Source organism: Crocodylus siamensis, chromosome 12, assembly GCF_052110815.1.
Source record: "Crocodylus siamensis isolate JL-2025a chromosome 12, ASM5211081v1, whole genome shotgun sequence".
In the NCBI taxonomy this organism is placed as follows: domain Eukaryota; kingdom Metazoa; phylum Chordata; order Crocodylia; family Crocodylidae; genus Crocodylus; species Crocodylus siamensis.
This window is the reverse complement of record NC_143406.1, coordinates 7,726,188-7,745,541: the sequence shown is the minus strand read 5'-3', so window position 1 is coordinate 7,745,541 and position 19,354 is coordinate 7,726,188. Positions and strand designations below refer to the sequence as shown.

The following is a 19,354-nucleotide window of genomic DNA, read 5'->3' as shown; positions in this document are numbered from 1 at the left end:
AAAACTGAAGTACGCGATATTAATGGGAAAGGCAAACCAACCCAGTAGAACCCAGAAATCCTGACTCCTCGACCCCTCCTGTGCTCTAATTATTAGGCAATATTTCCTAGAAGGTGTGGCATCCACTGGAAATATATGCCCTATCATGGCTTGCAATACTGCTGTCCTCCCACTCTGTGCTTATGACTGCCGAGATTAAACTGGGGGTAGGTTGACCAGGAAGTTGGAGGTTAAAGCAAGGACAAGGTCTTGGCGTGGTCTTTATGAGCCAAGCACTGAAGCTAATCAAATATATTGTGCATGAGAAGAAAACTACAGAGAAGGTTCTTGAAGGTCACCGTGACCTCCAGGAAGGAATGTCAGTGTATTCACACCAGCCTGGCATGCCAGTGCTGCGGGACAGGGGGCCAAGCCGGAGTCGGGTACTGGGTTTGGGCCAGTTTCCAGCATTCACTGACTCTGTCCATTCTTTCTCGAAAGAAAAAAAGTCATCTTGAGAAACAAAAGGTGGGGCTGGCTGCTGGGTTTTCACGTTGCCTTCCTTATGCTTGGATGTAGGAAGAGCTGCAGATGCTCCAGGGGTGGAGATTAGCCATGCAGAGCCGACTTGGAGACCCTGACTGCCGGTGGCAGCTGCGGATGAAGTTTCTAGAGCAGGCCAAGTGCTACATCGGAGTGCCTTATGCTAGGAGGTATCACGAGCCTGGCAGTAAGTGCAAAGTGCAAACCCTTTCAAGCTTGTTTGCACACTCTTGGCCTTCAGCAGCAGGCATTTCACTCCCAGAAATGAGCTCCTTGTACAAGCCCACCTCACTTAGGCTGCAAAGCTAAGTGAAATTTTCTTCCTCTGATAGTTACAAAAAATAGCCAAGGGGCAGAGAAGGGAGATGTTCACCTCTATTCACAAGCGAGATAAAGAGGAGCCTACATTAGTCCTTTAACATGTATATATTGTCCCAGTTAGATTCCACTGTTATCATCTTCATTTGTGGTGATATTGTGGTAGAGGCTTAAAGTCCATCATCAAGCTGAGCAGCATCGTGCTACACTGTACAAACATATTGGAGTGGCAGTGGGACTTGTGCCTGGGAATCCTGATTTTGTCCACATTAGTTTACCCTGCCTTGTTTCTCACTGAATTTATTCTCCTCTACTTCTGCTGAACCAGAGAAGAGGGATTCCTTTGTCAGATGGTTCCTCTACTGGTGTTGTACTTGCTTTGCTTCACAGCTCCAGAGTACAATTCTCCTCTCTTCCTGGATTGCTGTGGATTGATTCGGAGAGTAGTGCGCGACTTAAGCACAGAATTCGGCTTCCTTATCGGCCCTGGAAACCAGGCGTATCAGTACGACCTGCTCCCCATCACTCTGCCCAGCACGGAGCACATGAAGCCAGGAGACCTCGTCTTTATTTCAGGAACATACTTCAACACAGAACGTAATGTTATCAAAGATACCGTCTTTCCATCCCCATCTATCACACTCCACCTGTTAGCCAGCAGACAAGGCAAAACACACACACAGAGAGGTGTGGTTGGGCAGTCCAGCTTGTAAAAAATACCAGCCATCCCAAGTTTTCTACACGTTCTTGGAATCAGACTTGAAATGAACATTTTCATAGATTTCATAGACATAAGGGGTTGGAAGGGACTTTGCTTGATCATCGAGTCCAGCTCCCCTGCAATAGGCAGGAATTCTGCTGGGGTCAAATAGTCCCAGCAAGACAAGCAATTTTTGGAGATCTGAAGCCGTCATTTGGGATATTTTTCACTCCCTGCCCTCTCCACCGCCATCACCTGGGACAAGACCCAAAAGGCTTTTTCCTTGAAATTTCCAGTCCCAACTCTAAATTTTCAGCCCATACATGAGAATGAATTGAAAGCCTGATATCTGATGTTGTTACCTCTAGGTAGCTGTTGGATGGCCTTAGCATAGTGCATTTACTGGGCCACATTTAATGGTCCTCAAGGTCAGGCTTCCAAATCACAAACATCAATCCGTGTGGCTTTCTTCAGCCTTTCAGTCGGCGGGGATGAATGACTGTTTAGACACAGATACTGAATAGCCTCTCAGTGGTAGAAGTGATCTCTCTGGCCCAAGTTGAGACCCACTGATTGAATAGTCACGCTGTACATCCAGCCCGCTCTGGGTCTCGCCACTCTCCAGGGCTGTCAGCCCAGTACCTTCTAGATTGCCAAGCACATCCAACAGTTTCTTAAGCCCTCTCTTAGAGACTATGTTGTCATGCCCTTCTTGTTGCAGGAAAACGGCAGCTCCATGACATTGTCCACGTAGAGATCTGGCTAGGGGATGGTGAGCGCAGCCTTGGAGCCAGGTGGCACAGGGGCAGAGTGCAGATCTTTGATTCCTACAAGTTTGTTTCTACCTCCTATGGACACATGGAATATCACTTCAAGTCCATTGAGACATGGCTCCAAGGCACTTGTGTCAGGTAACTCGTATTGTTGGCTCCTGGTGTTTGCATAGCACAAGCTACCATAGGACCTTCAGTCTATGGATCTTCCAATGCTGTCTCACAAGGGGTTGCATTGTGACCCCTTTATTCAGCTCTGGCAATGCAAAGCAGGTATTATATGGGATCCAGCTGCCTGGGGGTTCTCTGGGTGCCTTCAAGTAGCTGGATCAGCTCTACCCTGATCTTTTTTGAAGCATCCTGTGTTTAGGATATGTCCCAAATAAGGGACAGAGGGACAGAACGTGGATAGAGCGTGCTGCTCTCTGGTTATTTTTGGCTGGCTGAAGGAGGTGGTTGGGAAGGGGCTCAGCCTGATCCCTCCTTCCCCTTTTTTTTTTAATTTTTAATTTTTTTGGCAGGAGTGTGCCAGCCCCCTGGCAAACCCTACAAAATTGGTCAGTGCTGGGCAATACACTGAGAGTTATTCCAAGACTTTCCAGTTGTTTGACCATGAACTGAGGCCAGAGGGTTCAATTTACCAATAGCACAAATGGTCATGCCATTGACATCTGCAGAGAAGCTTGCTTTCCAAAGAGGTGAACATAAGAAATAATGTTCAGTCGGTAAAATTCACCCTTATGGAAGCAGAGTGCATCAAAGTCACAAGCAGCATGGCTCGCTGGTCAAAAGCATCAATCAGAAATAATCCATATGGAGTGGCTGGGCAAGATCATTTACTTAAGATCTTTGCTATCCACCCTGATTTCCAAAGATCGCTTTCTTTAAAGTCTTTATGCTAGCAGTAAAAAGACCTAGTAGGGAATACTTACTTAGGCGTAAAAGTGCTATTTCTGCTAATTCATTGTAGGCTATAGGATAGATGGTGGTCCAGAGCTTTTTGATCACATTCCTTAGTTGGAGCTTTGTAGTGTCCTATAAGCAGCCTTTTATAAATCCAAAGCAATTGTTGCTATTCTCCTGGTGCGTGCTGTATAATTCTGCAAAATCCCTGAGAGCGACTGTGTATCCAGTTGTCCTCTTTTTGATGTCTCACCTTGCAGCATCCTGGGCTTTATCAGGGGATTCAAATCCAAGGGTGTCATTATGACTTCAAAGACCTTGGTTACTATTGAAGGATGTGGTTTAGCTATTGCTACACAATTAGGTAACAAATGAAGATGTGAAATTCAATTGAAATTAAATTCAGGTGGCTCTATGAAACTCATAATAGCTACTCCTCCTCAAAACTTAATTGGGAATGCTTCAAAGCACAGTTAGAAGAGCAGTGTTTCTTTTTTTTTATTTGAACTTTGGGAAATGGAGATATTAATCTTTTTTTTTTTTTAAATAGTAAATGCTCCATTCTTCTGCAAACAATGTTTATTTTCTACCAATTGCTCATTTCAACTGTATTCATTTTGAGGTTGCCAAGTTTCTTTGCATTTTGCAAGCCACTAATTCTCCTTCTCTAGTTATTGTAACTAGGAGAAACGTATGACACATGTCTCTTCACATGACAGGGCTGGATGAAATTTGAGGTCAAATATTTTATTGCACTGAAAGAAATGCAGATTCAGGCTAACTGAAAGTATTCAGCAATTCACAACATTCACATTTTTTTTTTCAGCTGCAAAAATGAGAGTGAAACATTTCAGCTTGGCATTTTAAAATGCTTTGCTCTGACAGTTATGAAAATTAAATTTTTAAACAGGATGAAAGACACGCCCCCAACCCTGAAACTCCCCCAAATGTTAGGTTAAATCAAAGAATTGTTTGGCAGAAAAAGCTAAAAATGTTCATCTTGGGTTAGCCTGAAATACATTTTTCTTGCAGCTTTTTGTTTCACCCAGTGATCCAAAAGAAATAAAAATAAAAAAAAATCAGTTATCCACATCGCTGTCATTATCAGACATTGGTGTGCCCATGAAGTTATGCATATACTCCGGCAAATCTAGATATTCCGGCAAATCTAGGCGTTGCAGATATTTTGACGCCCACTCATATAATTTCAGTGTGTCCCACATTGGCTCTGTGCCTCCATAGTGTTAATTTTGAACTGTAAGCACTCCAATATCCTGGAAAGTACCGGCAGAGAGACTTGTGCAAAGTCAGGAGAGGTGAAGTCTTGAGCAATGGAGTTGCTAAAGCTGCACTTGGTGGGAAGATACACTATAATCAAGAGGCCTGTTTGCAGCCCTTCAGCGTCTAGCTCTGTCGGGTGACGAGTGAGTGGTTGTGCAGTGGAGAGGAAAGGAATTGGCTTTTGCAGCTTGCTTGCAAGTAACCTCGAAAACGGGAGGAGTGTCTATCAGCAGAGGCGAGGCCTGGCCTTTCCACGGCTTGGAGGCGACCATGGAAGACCGAGTGGAAACAAAACCAGTCGGCAGAAGTTCCAGCAACTGCACTGGTTTCCCTATCTCTCGGCTACACACCTGTGCGCCCACTCGCCGGGCGCCCCTCCTCTAGAGCTTTAGCACCATGGAGCTTTATCTAAAAAACACACACATTTGAAGAAACCACTCCGCATGCTAATACCGGAAACCCTTCCACAATTAGCAACCGTAGCTAGGCAGCTGTTGCTAGGAGACAAGCCCTTGTTTATAGAATTAGGATTTTTTTTTTACCCCCCTTTTTTCTGAACCTGCCAGACAAGTATTATAAACCTGGGTAAATACAGTACAGGCAGGTTCGATTTCTGGGAAGTTATTGCTTCTTCTGCAGTGCGACTGTTCCCGGGATGGTTTGCTTTCTTTAGAAGTGTTTAATGGCACGGCTAGGAGCCAAGCTCTTGAAGCAGAAGGAAGGAAAAGGGGCCCGTTAAAGCTTTGCTAAAGCATTTAGTGCCTGCTGAGCGAAGGTTAGACTTTCCATTATTTTACTGCACTGTAAGATTTGTCTCCCTTGAAAGAAACAAATAGGCAGCTCTGTGTGTAGCTCTTCTAAAATCAAAAGCGGAGATAAGGAAAGGGACTGATTTACAAGGCACTGCCTGGGTTTTCAATTAGTGAGACAGAGCGCGTGTGATCCAGAAGCAGAGCGACAGCAAGGAACGGCACCAAAATTTTCGCCAATATTTTCATGTGCAAAAGGAATGCTCCAGGAGCGGATCTCACTGGTGTTGTGGCAAAGCTCTCAGCGCCTATACTCTGGGCTGTGATCTTGTCAAAACCTCGCGAGCTAAGCCGGCAGCTTTGACAAGCTAATAGTCTTTACTTCCTGTCTTAAAAAACTGTTGCATGGTGTTGCACAGATGCTGTGCATCACCCCACGCGTGGCGGAAATGGTCCTTAAATATACTGTGCGTCAGGTGCTGCGCAGTACCGTGGGGTGAAGTGAAAGGCGCTGTGTAAAGCCTGGGTAGGAAATTATGGAAGCGTCTCCCCTTTCTTGATAGCTAATGTCATTGTACATATTTAGGACCTGTTATTTCTACAGTGTCACTGATGCATATATTGCCGGGCAGACAGAAGAGACTGTTTATTAGGAGTGTGTGAAGCTTCGGTCACTGATTCAATCTGGCAAAGATTCAGCCCGATTCAGTGGCCGAATCTCCAAATCCGAGTTGAATCAGGAGACCCTTTAATCCGTCTGAATCGATTCGGAAAGATTTGTAGATTCAGATGTAGTATTTATGCCTACCCTGCTTTTCCACCATATCAGTGGCATAAAGGGGCTTTCAAGTGAATGCAGTCAGGTATAATTTTCTACCACTTTAGGGTCCTTTACCCTACAAGAGCAGCATGGAAAAAAGGCCCTAATATAGCTCAGAATCTGGGTCCCAGACAAATTGTGGGGCGCACCTGCCTGGGGGAATGTATGGAAATGTTGGGGGGGGCAGGCAAGGAGTTTGCAAGGAGTTCGCTGCAGCCTCATAGGGGATGCAGGGGCAGGGAGCCCCAGGAAGCTCTGCCAGCGGGCTGCTGCATCTCCAGGAGCGTGGCGCTGTGCGCACGCAGCCTAGAGCCACGGCAGGGCCAGGGCAGGAGGCGCCGGAGCCGCGACAGGTGGAGCCCACTCCACCGAGCTGAGCCGAGTCGAGTCACGGCGGCTGCTAGAATGAGGGGCGCCCCTGTGCCTGGCTGCACTGGTCCTTTGCAGGGGGCCAGGAACAAAATTGTAATGCAAAGTGGGTCTCAGCTCAAAAAAATTGAAAACTGCTGCTCTAAGGTCTGCAGTTAACCAAAAATGAAAGTATTGCAGAAGGCTGGGGACAGGAAGAAGAGCAGATGCCAGTAGGGGTGGCACCAGCCTCTTCCTGGTGGGGGGCTGAGTTAGGCTAGGCAGAAAATTAGGGTGCTGCATTATACATCTTCTAGCCAAACGTATTTATTCAACTGAGCCGGGACCACTGCACCTCTGCCGGCTGTGGGTGGGAGTGGGGCAGGCTCAGCTGTGCGGGGCGAGTGGCGGCAACCCCGAGGGGAGGCAGGATGCTACAGGGGGGCTAAGGTGAATTTTGGGCTGGTTATAGCCCCCCCAAAGCCTGCCCTAGTGCCACCCCAGGATGCCAGAGGTGGTGGGCAAGCTTCTCGTGGCTAGTATCTCTGTTTTGATGTTTGCCATAGGGTGCAGGAGTGGGGACAAAGGCAGGAGTGTGTAGCTAATGGTCTCATTAGCACAGCGAGGATCTGTTCATGGGTGTATCTTCACTGATGTGCCCTAATGGGCCTGCGCCTTGTGCACGTGTGAGCACGGGAATGTGTTCATGCCCAGGGGACTTGAGATTTACTCTTGCAACATCTAAAAAGCATGCCTTGTGCCTAACACCACTTATTTCCTCTTCTCCCTCCTAGCACAGTTTTTGCGCCCTACTATATACCGCTCAAGGACTCACAGAATTGAATCCCTCGTAGCTCCAGGTTTCCCTGAAACACTTTTCCACATTCGTTTCATAGTAAATGCTGCTTCTTACGGCATCTTGGTGCTTTACCTACTGTCACTGTCAACATCCCCTCAGCAATATCCTTTGAGTGCCAGTCATGATGATTAATGCCAGCTCCCTCACTACCAGCTTCCACTGGGGGGCTCTGAAGTCCCACTGTTTTTGTTTTTTTCTTTTAAACTATGTAGAGGGAACATAAGCAGAATGGAAATGGTCTGATTTTGCATTGAAAAAATGCTTTTCATTACACGTTTTTGAAAAATTGAATCTTTTAAAAAAAAAAAAGGCAAAATCTGAACAAAAATAAATAAATCATTTTACTGACCCAAAATATTTCCACTGACCTGAAACCATTTTGTTTTAAATGTTATTATGTGGGAATGACCCAATTTGGTATATAAACACACTCGGAAAAAATGGAATTTCCTGCAAACTGAAAATTGCCATTCCCATTTAGTTGCAATTATCGTCACCCTAATACGGGTGGTGAAGCTGAGGCACAATGTGACATTGTGACATGGCAAAACACACATGATGAGTCAGTGACAGTAACTTCACATTCATAAATTACGGGTCTCCTTCTGAAGAAACAATTTGAACTAGGTCCTTTTGAAGGCTTACTGGCATTGTCTTTCAGCCGACTGTATTATGACCAGTTATACAAGAGCACTTAATACAGTGACACATTTCCCATCAGTCCTGCTTTTACACTTGAGATTACGTAGTGTATTTAGCCATGCCATTTACATGTTTCCTGGAGGAACTGTATACCATTTACTGATCCCATGCTATTTATTACCCTTGCTTGGAAAAGCTGCATTTTCCCTCTTGTTCCAATCAATGTTTCATCTGTTCCTGGCCTTTCTGAAGCAAGCACATTTTCATGAAAATCTCCGCTTCCAGGCTTGAGTCTGTCCCTGCTCAACAAAGCATGGAGACTCACTAAGATTATTCTGCCTATCCACAGCCTGGAGAATACTCCTGATTATGATGTCAGTGCCATAATGAAACATCTCATTTGTTGTCTTCACAGCCATTGCACAGAACATAAATGGGCCTCGGCTAGAGCGCTTCCCGGAAAGAAGTCTGTCTTTTGTCCTGAGGCTGAACGACAGCAACCTGCTGATGAAGATGTAGATGTCCCAGAAATGGCAAGCAAGACTGAACTGAAAAACAAAGGGAGAGTTTTCAGATCACAAAATGTAGTTCCAGTTGGGCCGAGCAGCCAGAGACCAAGCGAGAGTGCTCAGATGGATTTATGTGGCATCGCAAGACCTACATCTGCTGCCCCCAGGGAGGATGAAGTAGAGAAGGGGACTGATACAGAGGCAGGTGGCAAAAGCCAAGGACAGCTGCTAGCCAGCACATCACTGGAGACCAGCCTTAGTAACTTGGACTTGGAAAGTGAGAGCTGTATCCCTCCAGATAGAAATCTAGATCAAAGTAAAGGTCCTGATGAACTTAAAAAAACAAGGACAACAGAAGTCGTTGAGTTCAAAGCCAGCAGAGTGCTTGATAGCAAAGTGAAAAACATAGGTCTCCAGCTTTCCCTGACCACTCACAAATCCGGCAAAAATTCCCCTTCCGGTTCCAAAATGAACTTGAAGGTGGCCTTAGCACCTACCAAAAGGAGAAAGAAAACCAAGGCCATGACATACAGAGAAGATCAGCAGCTGGTTGGATCTTCAACAGCTGACACAGGTGAATCTTGAAGCCTTAAATGTTAGTATTGAGTCCTCAGTTGGTGTGAACGCCGATAGAATTGCACCATTTACCACAACTGAAGATCCAGCCCCTAGCGTACAGCAGGCTGGCAGCGGCATTACATACAATTATTACCTCCTGCTAGTCACCTTCATCTTACATTTCCCGTCAATGTTTCATAAACACCTAGTGAAATTAAAATTATTTAAAATTAAGCTTTAAGATAGGAAATTGAAAATGTGGAGAGAAATATAACTTCCCCATTAGCAAGCTAGTTGTCTGAAGGAAACATACTCTCCCCATTAATAGGTCATTTGCCTGAAATTGCCACAAATCTGTTGGCGACACAAACAACGATCAGCTTTATTTTCTGATATTTTCACTGTTAAAGGCATGTAGCTTCACTGGCAGTAGAAAGTATGTTAGGTTCATTTCAACGGGAAACACTTCAAATCAAAAGAGAAACTCTTTAGGGGTATTTTTGTCTCTTAGAAAGATGGTTAGACCATTTATAGTGAGTGAACAAGGATCACAGATAGATTCAAACTCTGGATTGAACAGCACAAGCACTTAGATAGCCCCTTGTTAGACCACCATTCAGGTGCAAGTTTAAAAAACAGACCTTGTGTCATCAGCAGGGATTCTAGTTTTCTCTGATTTAAAAAAATCCCCAATTTTTGGATTAAAAAAAGTAATCCCAAATCCACATTTTTATATATATATATATATATAAATTAGTGCTGTTTCATTTTAATCACAGGAAAATGTGGATTTGGGGTTACTTTTTTAATTCTGAAAATTGGAGATTTTTTTAAATCAGAAAACCAGGATCCCTGGTCATCAGTTCCTGGGGCTATTGGATTCTAGTGATAATAAATGTAGCAGAATACAGAATACATCTTAGAGCTAATCTTAGCCTCCACAGTGAGTACATGCAAGGTAATTAGAGGAGACAAGGATGAAGCGTGACACATTAAGGGCCTTAACCAAACTTACTGAAGTCAGGTAAGCATTGCCGTTGACATCAATGGGCTTCATATCAAGCCCTAGAGCAGGGGAGTAGAAAACCTGGATTCAGTCCCATTATCTAACATCAAGCATATATTTAACCTCTCTGTGCCCTCCTTGCCCATGTGGATAGTATGGGTATTACTATCACTTATCCCACAGTATACGTTCGACATATGAATTCGAACGTCTAAACTGCACACAGAGCCTGTGCAAGCATTTGTCTGTGCATTTATAACCCACATTTGCTTAAGTTTCTGTGCTAAATAATATAGATCCCTGCATGTATCAATATCCTTTTTAGGGGGGCTGTGCCTTTGAAGATGTGTGAGGCACATTTCAGAAGACCCCTCGGGTTTCTGTGGCAGCTGCACAGGTCAAGAGAAGAGCTAAATTTGGCCCTTTGTGTATCCATCCGTCTGTGCATAGGGCTTTTAGTGAATATCTTGGATAAATTTGAGGAAGGGATCTCTTTCCTTATCCCCTTTAATAATTAGCCATCCAGAGAGGCAAAATACAAATAAGGGGAAAGTAAAGGGACTTAAGCCTAAATGTTGCATGTCAAAAGATTCAACGAGCATGAAAGTTCATCTTTAATCTTTATGCAGAGACCCAGGGGATGGGATTCTTTGATCTTCTTTCTCTGTGTAATTATGGAATCTCCCAGTATTAAACAGAGACAGGTACGTGTTCAGACTAATGGAAGAGTATCTTTATCTATACTTCAATCATTACACCGTATTTCATGAGTTCGTGTCTCAGGATAAATGGGATTGTTTAAAATTGGTTAATTTCTTAGCAACCCTGGCAAGGAAGGGGAGGATAAAAGAGCAAACGGTTCCACAGAGAGGCACGAGTGAATAATTAAATGATAAAAATAGACATATAAATATTTACACCCCCGGTTCAAAGAGCAATAGTCACAGTACTGCAAACGCATGCCTGGCAAACCCAGAGGGAAGGGACCAGCGTTCACGCTGCGGGCTGAACCTCCTCTGTGTCATGGCACGACCGTCTCCGCACCCACTGGTCATGGCACGACTGATAAAGCTGCCCACATCGTTGCTGCTGATAACACTTCCCCTCCAGTGTTCCTGAACTGCATTTACAAGCACAGCTCCTTGCATCTGTGCTGTTCTGATAAATTTGCCCACATAAACTCTGAAGTCCTAGTAAAAGGCATAATACAGAAGATAAAAGAAAGCAAGAGAGATAAGAGATTAAATAGATGGATCTGCGGTTCAGCTGGAGATCCTAGTGGTTAGGATGTTAGCCTAGGGCTTCCAAGACTTATCTTCAGGCCCCAGTTCAGGCTCAGACTTTCATAGTGACAAGTAAGCAAGTCCCTTCATTTCATTGTGCCACCACTCATGTACAAATGGAGGCTATTTTGAGGAGAAATGCACTGAAAAACACTGAAGCCGTGACACTACCAGACGAGTACCTCAGATAAGTGGAGGAGATGTTTTTGTCTTGCTGCTGAGCAGAGCAGCTCACTCTCCGCACTTATCCTTCCTGTATTCGTTTGCTCCCATTGACATATGCTGGTGCAAAGACATCATCCTCTGCGTTATTCAAGAAACAGGTGCAGTCATGTTCCTGCAGGTGATATGGATGAGCCATTAAGGCACACTTACCAACAAGGAGATAACCTGACTTTCATTCTGTGTTCCTATTTTATTCCAGTTTTAGCTAGGTGATGAAAACATGTTCCTACTCCACCTCCCTCCCACCCCCAACAGACTTGCACGTGCATATTGGTTACACCACTAGATATCTTGGTCATCAGAGACTGGTTGATGGAGATCATTTCCTGTGGGCTTCACAGAGTGAATGATAAGACGTTTAATTCACTTAACTGTCTGTTCTTGAAGAGGAAAAAAGTTCACGTCTTGGTGTGTAAATTTAAACGCTTGCGTTTGAGAGTGATCAGGCACTGGTGTTACTTTATTCTCTTCGTGCTGTACCATGCTGTGATTTACAATTATGTATGTTTTGTATTTGTGTGAATTCTGTGTTTTTTGAAAACCCAAATAAAAGTAACAAGAAAAAAAGTCAAGAGAGTTAGGTAGGCATGCAGGGAACACATTCGGTATTAAAAATACCATGCTGTCCTGGATAAGGCACGGGCCTCATTTATGCAACAAACTATAGAGAGAAAACAGTTAAAAGATGGTTCTTGCACCAGATATTTTACAACCCATTTCTTTGACCCCAAGGAATGACGCACGTAGTCAAGTGAAACAAAATGGTAATAAACAGCAAGGACAAATCAGACAATTTGCTGTGGATTTCATTTGTGCTAGGAGACAGAGTCCGTGACAAGTATCATAGAAAACAGTGGTGCTCAACCTCTGGCTCATGGAGGCATGTCGTCTGGCCCACAGGGCTCCCCAGGAGTCCAGAAATTTGGTGGTGGGGGAATAGTGGTGATTAATGCTGCCACTGCTCCCTGCCTCCATTAAATTCCAAGCCCTGCAGCCGGATGACTTAGCCCCATGCACTGGATCAGGCCAGCACAGAGGACAGGGGTAACAGACCCAATCCAACACACAGGGCCAGGACCAGGGTGTGCCCTATCCAGCATGTCAGGGGTCAAGCAAGGAGCCTGGGGCTCAATCGGGCACACAGGGCTCAGGCCATGCACCAGATTGCACCCATGCACCAAACCCATGCTGGATTGGGCCCATGGATCAAGTCTTTGCGCTGGATCCAGCCTTCAGTCAATCCCACATCACTAATCTAGGCCACAGAGGTTGGGCACTACTGTTATAAAGTATGTGCATTAGGGCTGTGCAAGGCTTCGGACCGTGCTTCAGATCTGGAGAAGCTTCGGACGATTTGGCGTCCGAAGCAGCATGTCTGGCTCGAAGCACTAGATTCATTAGGCTTCCTAAGTGGCTCTGGAGTAAAGCATCCACACCTGAGGACAGAAGGATGATCCAGGCAGACCTTGACAGGCTCAGGAAGTGAGCAGACGAGAACCTGATGGTGTTTAACACCAAAAAATGCAAGGTTCTCCACCTTGGGAGGGAAAACTGCAGCATGCTTATAGGCTCGGCAGTGCTATGTTGGATAGCACTATGGATGAAAGGGACTTGGGGGTCATGATTGACCACAAGATGAACATGAGCCTTCAATGCGATGCCAGGATGTCATTCTCTTGTTGTACTCGGCTTTGGTGAGGCCGCAGCTGGAGTACTGCGTCCAGTTTTGGGCTCCAGAATTCAAAAAGGATGTGGAGAAGCTTGAGAGAGTCCAGAGGAGAGCCACGCACGTGATCAGAGGTCAAGATAACCTCTGAGTTATCAATATTTCATTGATTCCCCATTATACCCTATGGCCAGATCTCTGAGGCAGCTCTGAATCTTCGGAGCCACTTCAGCCAGATCGAAGTGGGAACCCGATCCGGAGCTCTGGATTGGATCCCTGGCATCCAAAGGACTCAGATCTGAGCCAGATTGAATAGCTGCCTACTCGCACAGGCCTAATGTGCATGCTTACAAAAGATGAATATTAGAAGCCAATGGGTGACATCTTGACCCTATAGAAGCCAATGGCAATTTCCATTGCCTTGGACAGGATCAGAATTTCATCTTGTACAATTATAAGTGAATTGTGATGCACCATATACAATGGTAGCAGTAGGTGTCACAGGAGAACAGGCCACATGTGTGACAGAAAGCCTTGTCTTATTATATAGCCTGCCTCTTGGAGTTTAGCTTTGGCAGCCTTGAGAATAACACTGGCCTTTGCTATGTTTCTATTAGATAAGCCTTTCTTCTCCTTTGCCCAGTTTTATTCTGAGGCCAGCTGAAGCAACTGTACTGGTTTCAGTAGAAGTTTCTTAGATTAACCAGTCCAGGATTTGGCCCTTGATACATGGCTTTCCTGTTGCTCTGGTTTTCAGCTCACTTTGGCGAGATATTTTCATTCTCCCCCTCCCCGCCTGCTGCTTTGGTTGCGGTAAAACAGGAACCCGACCGTGTCTTAGTACCAGCTGAGCTTTCCAAGCCACTGTGAGCAAGGGAGGTTGAACGCTGGTCACATTGAGCTTGCCCCTCCCTATTAAAGATCACTTCAGGAAATGCTGATAAAAGAGGGTTTCATCTCCCTCCAATTAATTCACTGCCTCTCAAGGGAGTTGGAGCAGTCTCATTGAATAAAGCACTAAGTGCTGTTCAAAAGGGCATGACCCTTAGTCTCATGAATCATCAAGCTTGGTGGGAAAAAACACAAGGCTGTCACACACCCTGTGCTTTACTGTAAACAGAAGCAATAGCCTGTATTCAGTCAGAGCACTAGATTGACCCCGTACAGATATGCTGATTATAGGAGGCTGAGTAATAGATCTTCTATTCGACAAAACGGTCTTCCTCTTCCAATAAAAGAGATCTTCCTTTTATTGAAGAAGAATGCTTTCTAATGTGTTGTTGAGGACAAGTTGTCTTTTTTGTGCGTCCTTGCAATAAAATGCTGATTTATCTGTTAGCCACGGTTTGGGAGACTGCCAAGGCCCTGATTTCGGTCCCGCACTTATAAATACCATCAGGAATCTTGCAATCAAATGACGTTACGTGGGCCGTTGGGTGGGGCACAACCAATTCCATTTGGCATGAAAGGCAAACAAAAAACTGGATTGGGCCCCTTGCTCAAAATATTTTGCAGACAGGTCTTTATCTGAAGAATGGAGTTAAATAAATAAGACAAAGCCTTCTCCGTGGAAATGCTCATCTTTTTGCATTAAGCCATTTCCCAATCCCAGGCATTTTGCTGGTCAGTCCTGTTTTCACAATCTCAGTCCTATGTCACATGAAAAACCTAGGAAGCTTTGCGACGTTGCTAAAAAACGCCATAGCACTCTGTGTTCTTCCTTTCCCTTTCCTTCTCGCACAAATACCCTAGATGGTTTGGAGGTGAGGTCACGGCTTATTTAAACAGGGTGGTATGACCGACTGAACTGCCATTGTCTTCTTCAGAGATGCCAGTTTACATGGAAATTGTAAAGATTGGGTCAGAAAGATCTAAATTGGTACCACTATACTCTGTCACCTTGTGATGGATACAGCAGGGGCACAGAGGACTGTTCTTTATGCCCCTGTCTGTGCTTATGTGATCTGGTGAAAAACCTCTCTCTGTTTTCTCTTCTCTAAAATGGGAATTATTATTTCCCAATCTCAGAAAGAGAGTTGGAGGTACTGAGATTTACTTAACAGCTGTCTGCTAAATGATTGAAGATCTTTTGAGAAATGATGCAAGGCCACGGCAGGAGATAATAATTACAGTAACCAGAAGTCTTCTGTTAACCTCTTGACTAGGTACTGGGGGGGAGGTGGGGGAGATTGTGAAACCCAAAGAGGAAAAAAATTGGCAGAAAGGAAGAGTCCAGAAATAGCCCCCAGGAAGATACCAAAACAAAAAAAACAAAAATGAGGAAAGAGTGGGGAGCGTCATTTTTGCAAGAAAAGAGGAACTGATTTTGTCTCAACTCTGCCTAGGAAAACCTACTTGCCCATGGAGACAGCATATTCATTAGAGAGCCTTCTGTAAACCAACGCCTTAAAACAAAGAGGCAAAAATGTGGATCGTAGTCAACGGGTGAAATCCTGGACCTATTCAAGTCAATGGCAACATTCCCACTGGTTTCAGTGGAGCCAGTTTTTCCCCCTAAAGAGATTAATATCCTGATGTCTCAGATATCATAAGTTCCATTATAACATGATCTTATTGTGCAAGTGTAGCTGGAGTCATATTCATTGTCATCTACCTTGTAAACACACAGATGTTTAACCTGAGTACAATTTATCTTGGTGGCAATCTCTGTAAAACTCCTTTGGAAAAGAGGTGTCGGTGTCCCCGCCCCGTGCTCAATTCTAGATTTCTAGGCCATGCCTGACTGATGTGGAAGATAGCCGAGGGAATTATTCATATCGAGATTATATAACTCTGCATGTTACAGGAAGGTTTCAAATAAGTGATGCAAAGAGAATATAGATCATTCAATTTTTTTTTTTCATTTTTCATTAAAGTTTTTTTGGCTCTGATAGAAGCTGACAGAACTTCAAACTCTCAGCCCTCTCTCAAAATCAGGCCTTTTTAGTCTATTTGTGGGAGTTTAAAGGGTAGGGAAGAATAGTTACCTAGATTTTAAAGAACTGGGGCCTCAGGTTTTTGCAACTCTGGGAAAAGAAATTGAGAGGGATAGCCAACTGCAGGAAAAGGCTGTATAACTCCAACAGTCATTGGGAATGGAAACCTAATGCAGTACAGGCTCAGGATAGCCAAAGATCATGGCTGAATTTTGCAAGAGGTCCGAGCTGGATCCAGAGTCAAGTTTCATAAAAAATACCAAACTCTTCAGCATCTTCTCATTGCAGGAACCCTGACCTTTGGCTGCATTCAGACCAATATAGGCAGATAAGGTGCTTTGGGTTTAGGCCAACATCAAATTTCACAATGTATGCACATCTCCAGCTTGGTATAACCTGGTTGTTCATGGAAAGTGCAGTCACCATGGCCTATCCAATTCTTGGTCTTTTCTGCCAAGAATAACAAGAACAACAAGGCAATGATTATTTTTTTGTGAAGTGGACACCTGGGCACCATCTGATGCTGGCCTGAAACTCCCAACCTATTTCATGTAAAATATATCACTGCTGGTAAAGGCTTTTGGACTTCACTGGCCCAGCCAAGATTCAAATCAGCTTCTCAAGGGATGAAAGAGCTCCGGTCTGAATACACCTGAGCCAATGAATCTCTAAGCATACAGAATAGCAGGGGTAGTCTGTTTTTGAGAGTGAATTTAGACAAAGGTAAGGATTGCTTAAATCAGAAATTGTTCACTTAGGAAGCTGTTTCTTTGTATTCAGGTTGGTTGATTACTTTTTGTTGAAAGTGAGCACATTGCTTTTGGTATTAAAAATGCTTGGTTCTGTTCAGATTTGCCTGTATGCAACAGTTGCATCACTTTATCTATAGCAATATAGCTAAAGTGGTACACACGCATGCCTGTACAGGTGTCCTTGCCCTGATATAGGGATAAAGGCGTCCACACCAGAATATATTATTCCGTCAGCTCTCCGTTAGAATTGACTAGAACATCTTAGCCAACTCTAATAGAGATCTAATACGAGGAACCTTTTAACCCACCAGCTCTTTCCCATCTTTTTCATATCGCAGGCACCCAGTAATATTATGTGAAAGTCATAGATGACATCACACTTAACCTTATGATGAGTGAACCAACTTTTAGATGCTATGGCTTCAGGGGGAGATGCAGATACACCATCTGGTCCCTTAACAAAAAGTGTCTCCAAGGAAAAGCTGCTCTGCTTTCCACCCTCCTTAACAATCAAAAGGCCCACATACTTCTCAGGTAAGAAGGAATGAATAAGCTTTATGGTAGGGTTTAATGTAAAAAGTACTATGCAGGTGAAACACTCGGGTCACCAGTGAGCGTGGTTTTTTTCTAGCATCACAGTCAAATAATTCTACTCAAGTCAGTGAAGCTCCCCCAGCACAAATCTGGAGGACAAGAAGATCTAATCATGAAATAAATGGTGGCGTCTTACTGCTTGAGGCATAAAAGGAAATCTTTTTCTTCTCTCCTTGTTAGACATGGCTTGAAAAAAGAAAGTGCATGCTCTTTGACCAGGAGGATCCTCAGAACTAAGCAGAAAAAGACAATGCTGTTAGGAGGGAAAGCATTAAAGACATGTTTGAAAGGTCTTTCCTGCTCAGCGTATGTTCTGCCAGACCGGTGGTTCTTGACCTTTTCGAACTCGAAGCACCCCTCAGAAAACTCCACCTCCGTTTTCACTTGTTTCCCGACTACAGAAAAATACTAGGGCAATTCTTCTGTTGCAAAGATCTCAGAAAGACCACAACAGGGCTGAAAGGGTTTTTTTGACACTGTGGATTCTTATTTGAAATCTCTTGAGTTTATCTTGTGAATCGTGTGTAGGTGTTTGCCCACCTAACAGTGCTAATATCACACAGGTACCCAGATTGAGAATCACAGTGTTAGAGGTTCTTGCTTTGAATATTGCACAGGTTGCCTGATGAACTGTTTAGGGAATTCAGAATTTCAGATGACAACTCTATCTTAACTGGGATGGGATCTCTACTATAGATCCAGCAGGGTTGTGACAGCAGGGGTGGAAGCATAGCCTGGTTCTGGAAGCAGCCTCAGTGTATCACATCCTTTTCTTCTGCCAGAAAAGTTAAAATTTATGTTGACCAGATCCTCCGCCATCTATTAGGCACCTAATAGGATCTACCTACCTATCTATCTACCTATCTAATATAGATAGATATATTATCTATATATATTTTATGATCTGCATATATTACATATATAGATATATAATATCTATATTCATATCTATATAAAAAGGGATTTTAGTGATTGCATCTTAGTTTTCAGGCTAAAATGAGGGTGCGTTACAAAAATAGGTGCCCAAGTCACAAATAAAAAACAAACAACAACAAAACAGTGAGGAGGTTAAAAGCTTTGCCAGGATTGGAGCAGGGTGAAAAACACCCTTCAGCATCTAATAGACTAAGATCTGACTCCCCCGCCCCCAAATCAATAATTCTTAGACATCTAAACACTTGATAATGCCACCAATAAGGTACTTTGCCAGTTGCCATCCAGGTGACATTAGCTGCATTAAAAAAAAATTGCAGGATGAAAAAAAAAATAACCAGAGGACCACTCGACAGCTAAAAAAAATCCAATACAGAGCACCTCTTTCTTCCCCCTGCATTTCATAATCTTCTCGTGTCTCCACACTGCATTTGACCACTTTAGCTGCTTACAGACATGAATAAAAAATAAATGGTGCTTTACTTTAGGCTCAGTGAGACCTGAGCCCAACGCATGCCGAAAAGAGGCATTGCATTAATTGGACCCAGCCCACCCAACCTCTATAGATCGAGCGCTTCAGCGGGGCTTCTTGGTGCTTTTATCTAATAGCTGATTGAATCTCTTCACCTCTTCTGGTGAAGTGCTGTTTTGTGGGTTTTTTCCACATCTGTCAGGAGCCTTTGTTGCACACGCGTGTGCTCTTTTATTGTACTTTGCATGCAAGATCTTGCATTGTAAACATGCCTTTGAGCAGCAGGGATTGCAGCAGGTGATGCATAGTCTGAGACTCTGTGCCAGTCGCAGGTGGTTGAACCAGTGGCATACCCCACTTCTTCATTAGTTCCTTGAAACGTCTGACTCTGGTACAGGTACGTAGGTAGTGGAGACATCGCCACCTGTGCCAAGGTTTGTCAGCCCCTGGCGGTAAGGATTCAGCCGCTGGAACATCCATTTTTTCACTGTCTGGTATTTTCTTC

At 44.1% G+C, this 19,354-nt stretch overlaps 1 protein-coding gene across 1 annotated transcript in view; it reads left to right on the top strand.

Moving 5' to 3' along the window:
* Window positions 1-594: 594 nt before the first annotated feature.
* Window positions 595-19,354, top strand: part of TTLL10 (tubulin tyrosine ligase like 10) — a 48,965-nt gene continuing 30,205 nt past the window's right edge. The window contains exons 1-4 of the mRNA XM_090024676.1: window positions 595-709; window positions 1,231-1,437; window positions 2,262-2,451; window positions 8,331-8,998. Coding sequence (XP_089880802.1) covers window positions 595-709; window positions 1,231-1,437; window positions 2,262-2,451; window positions 8,331-8,998 — 1,180 coding nt within the window. The remainder of the gene's footprint in view (window positions 710-1,230; window positions 1,438-2,261; window positions 2,452-8,330; window positions 8,999-19,354) is intronic.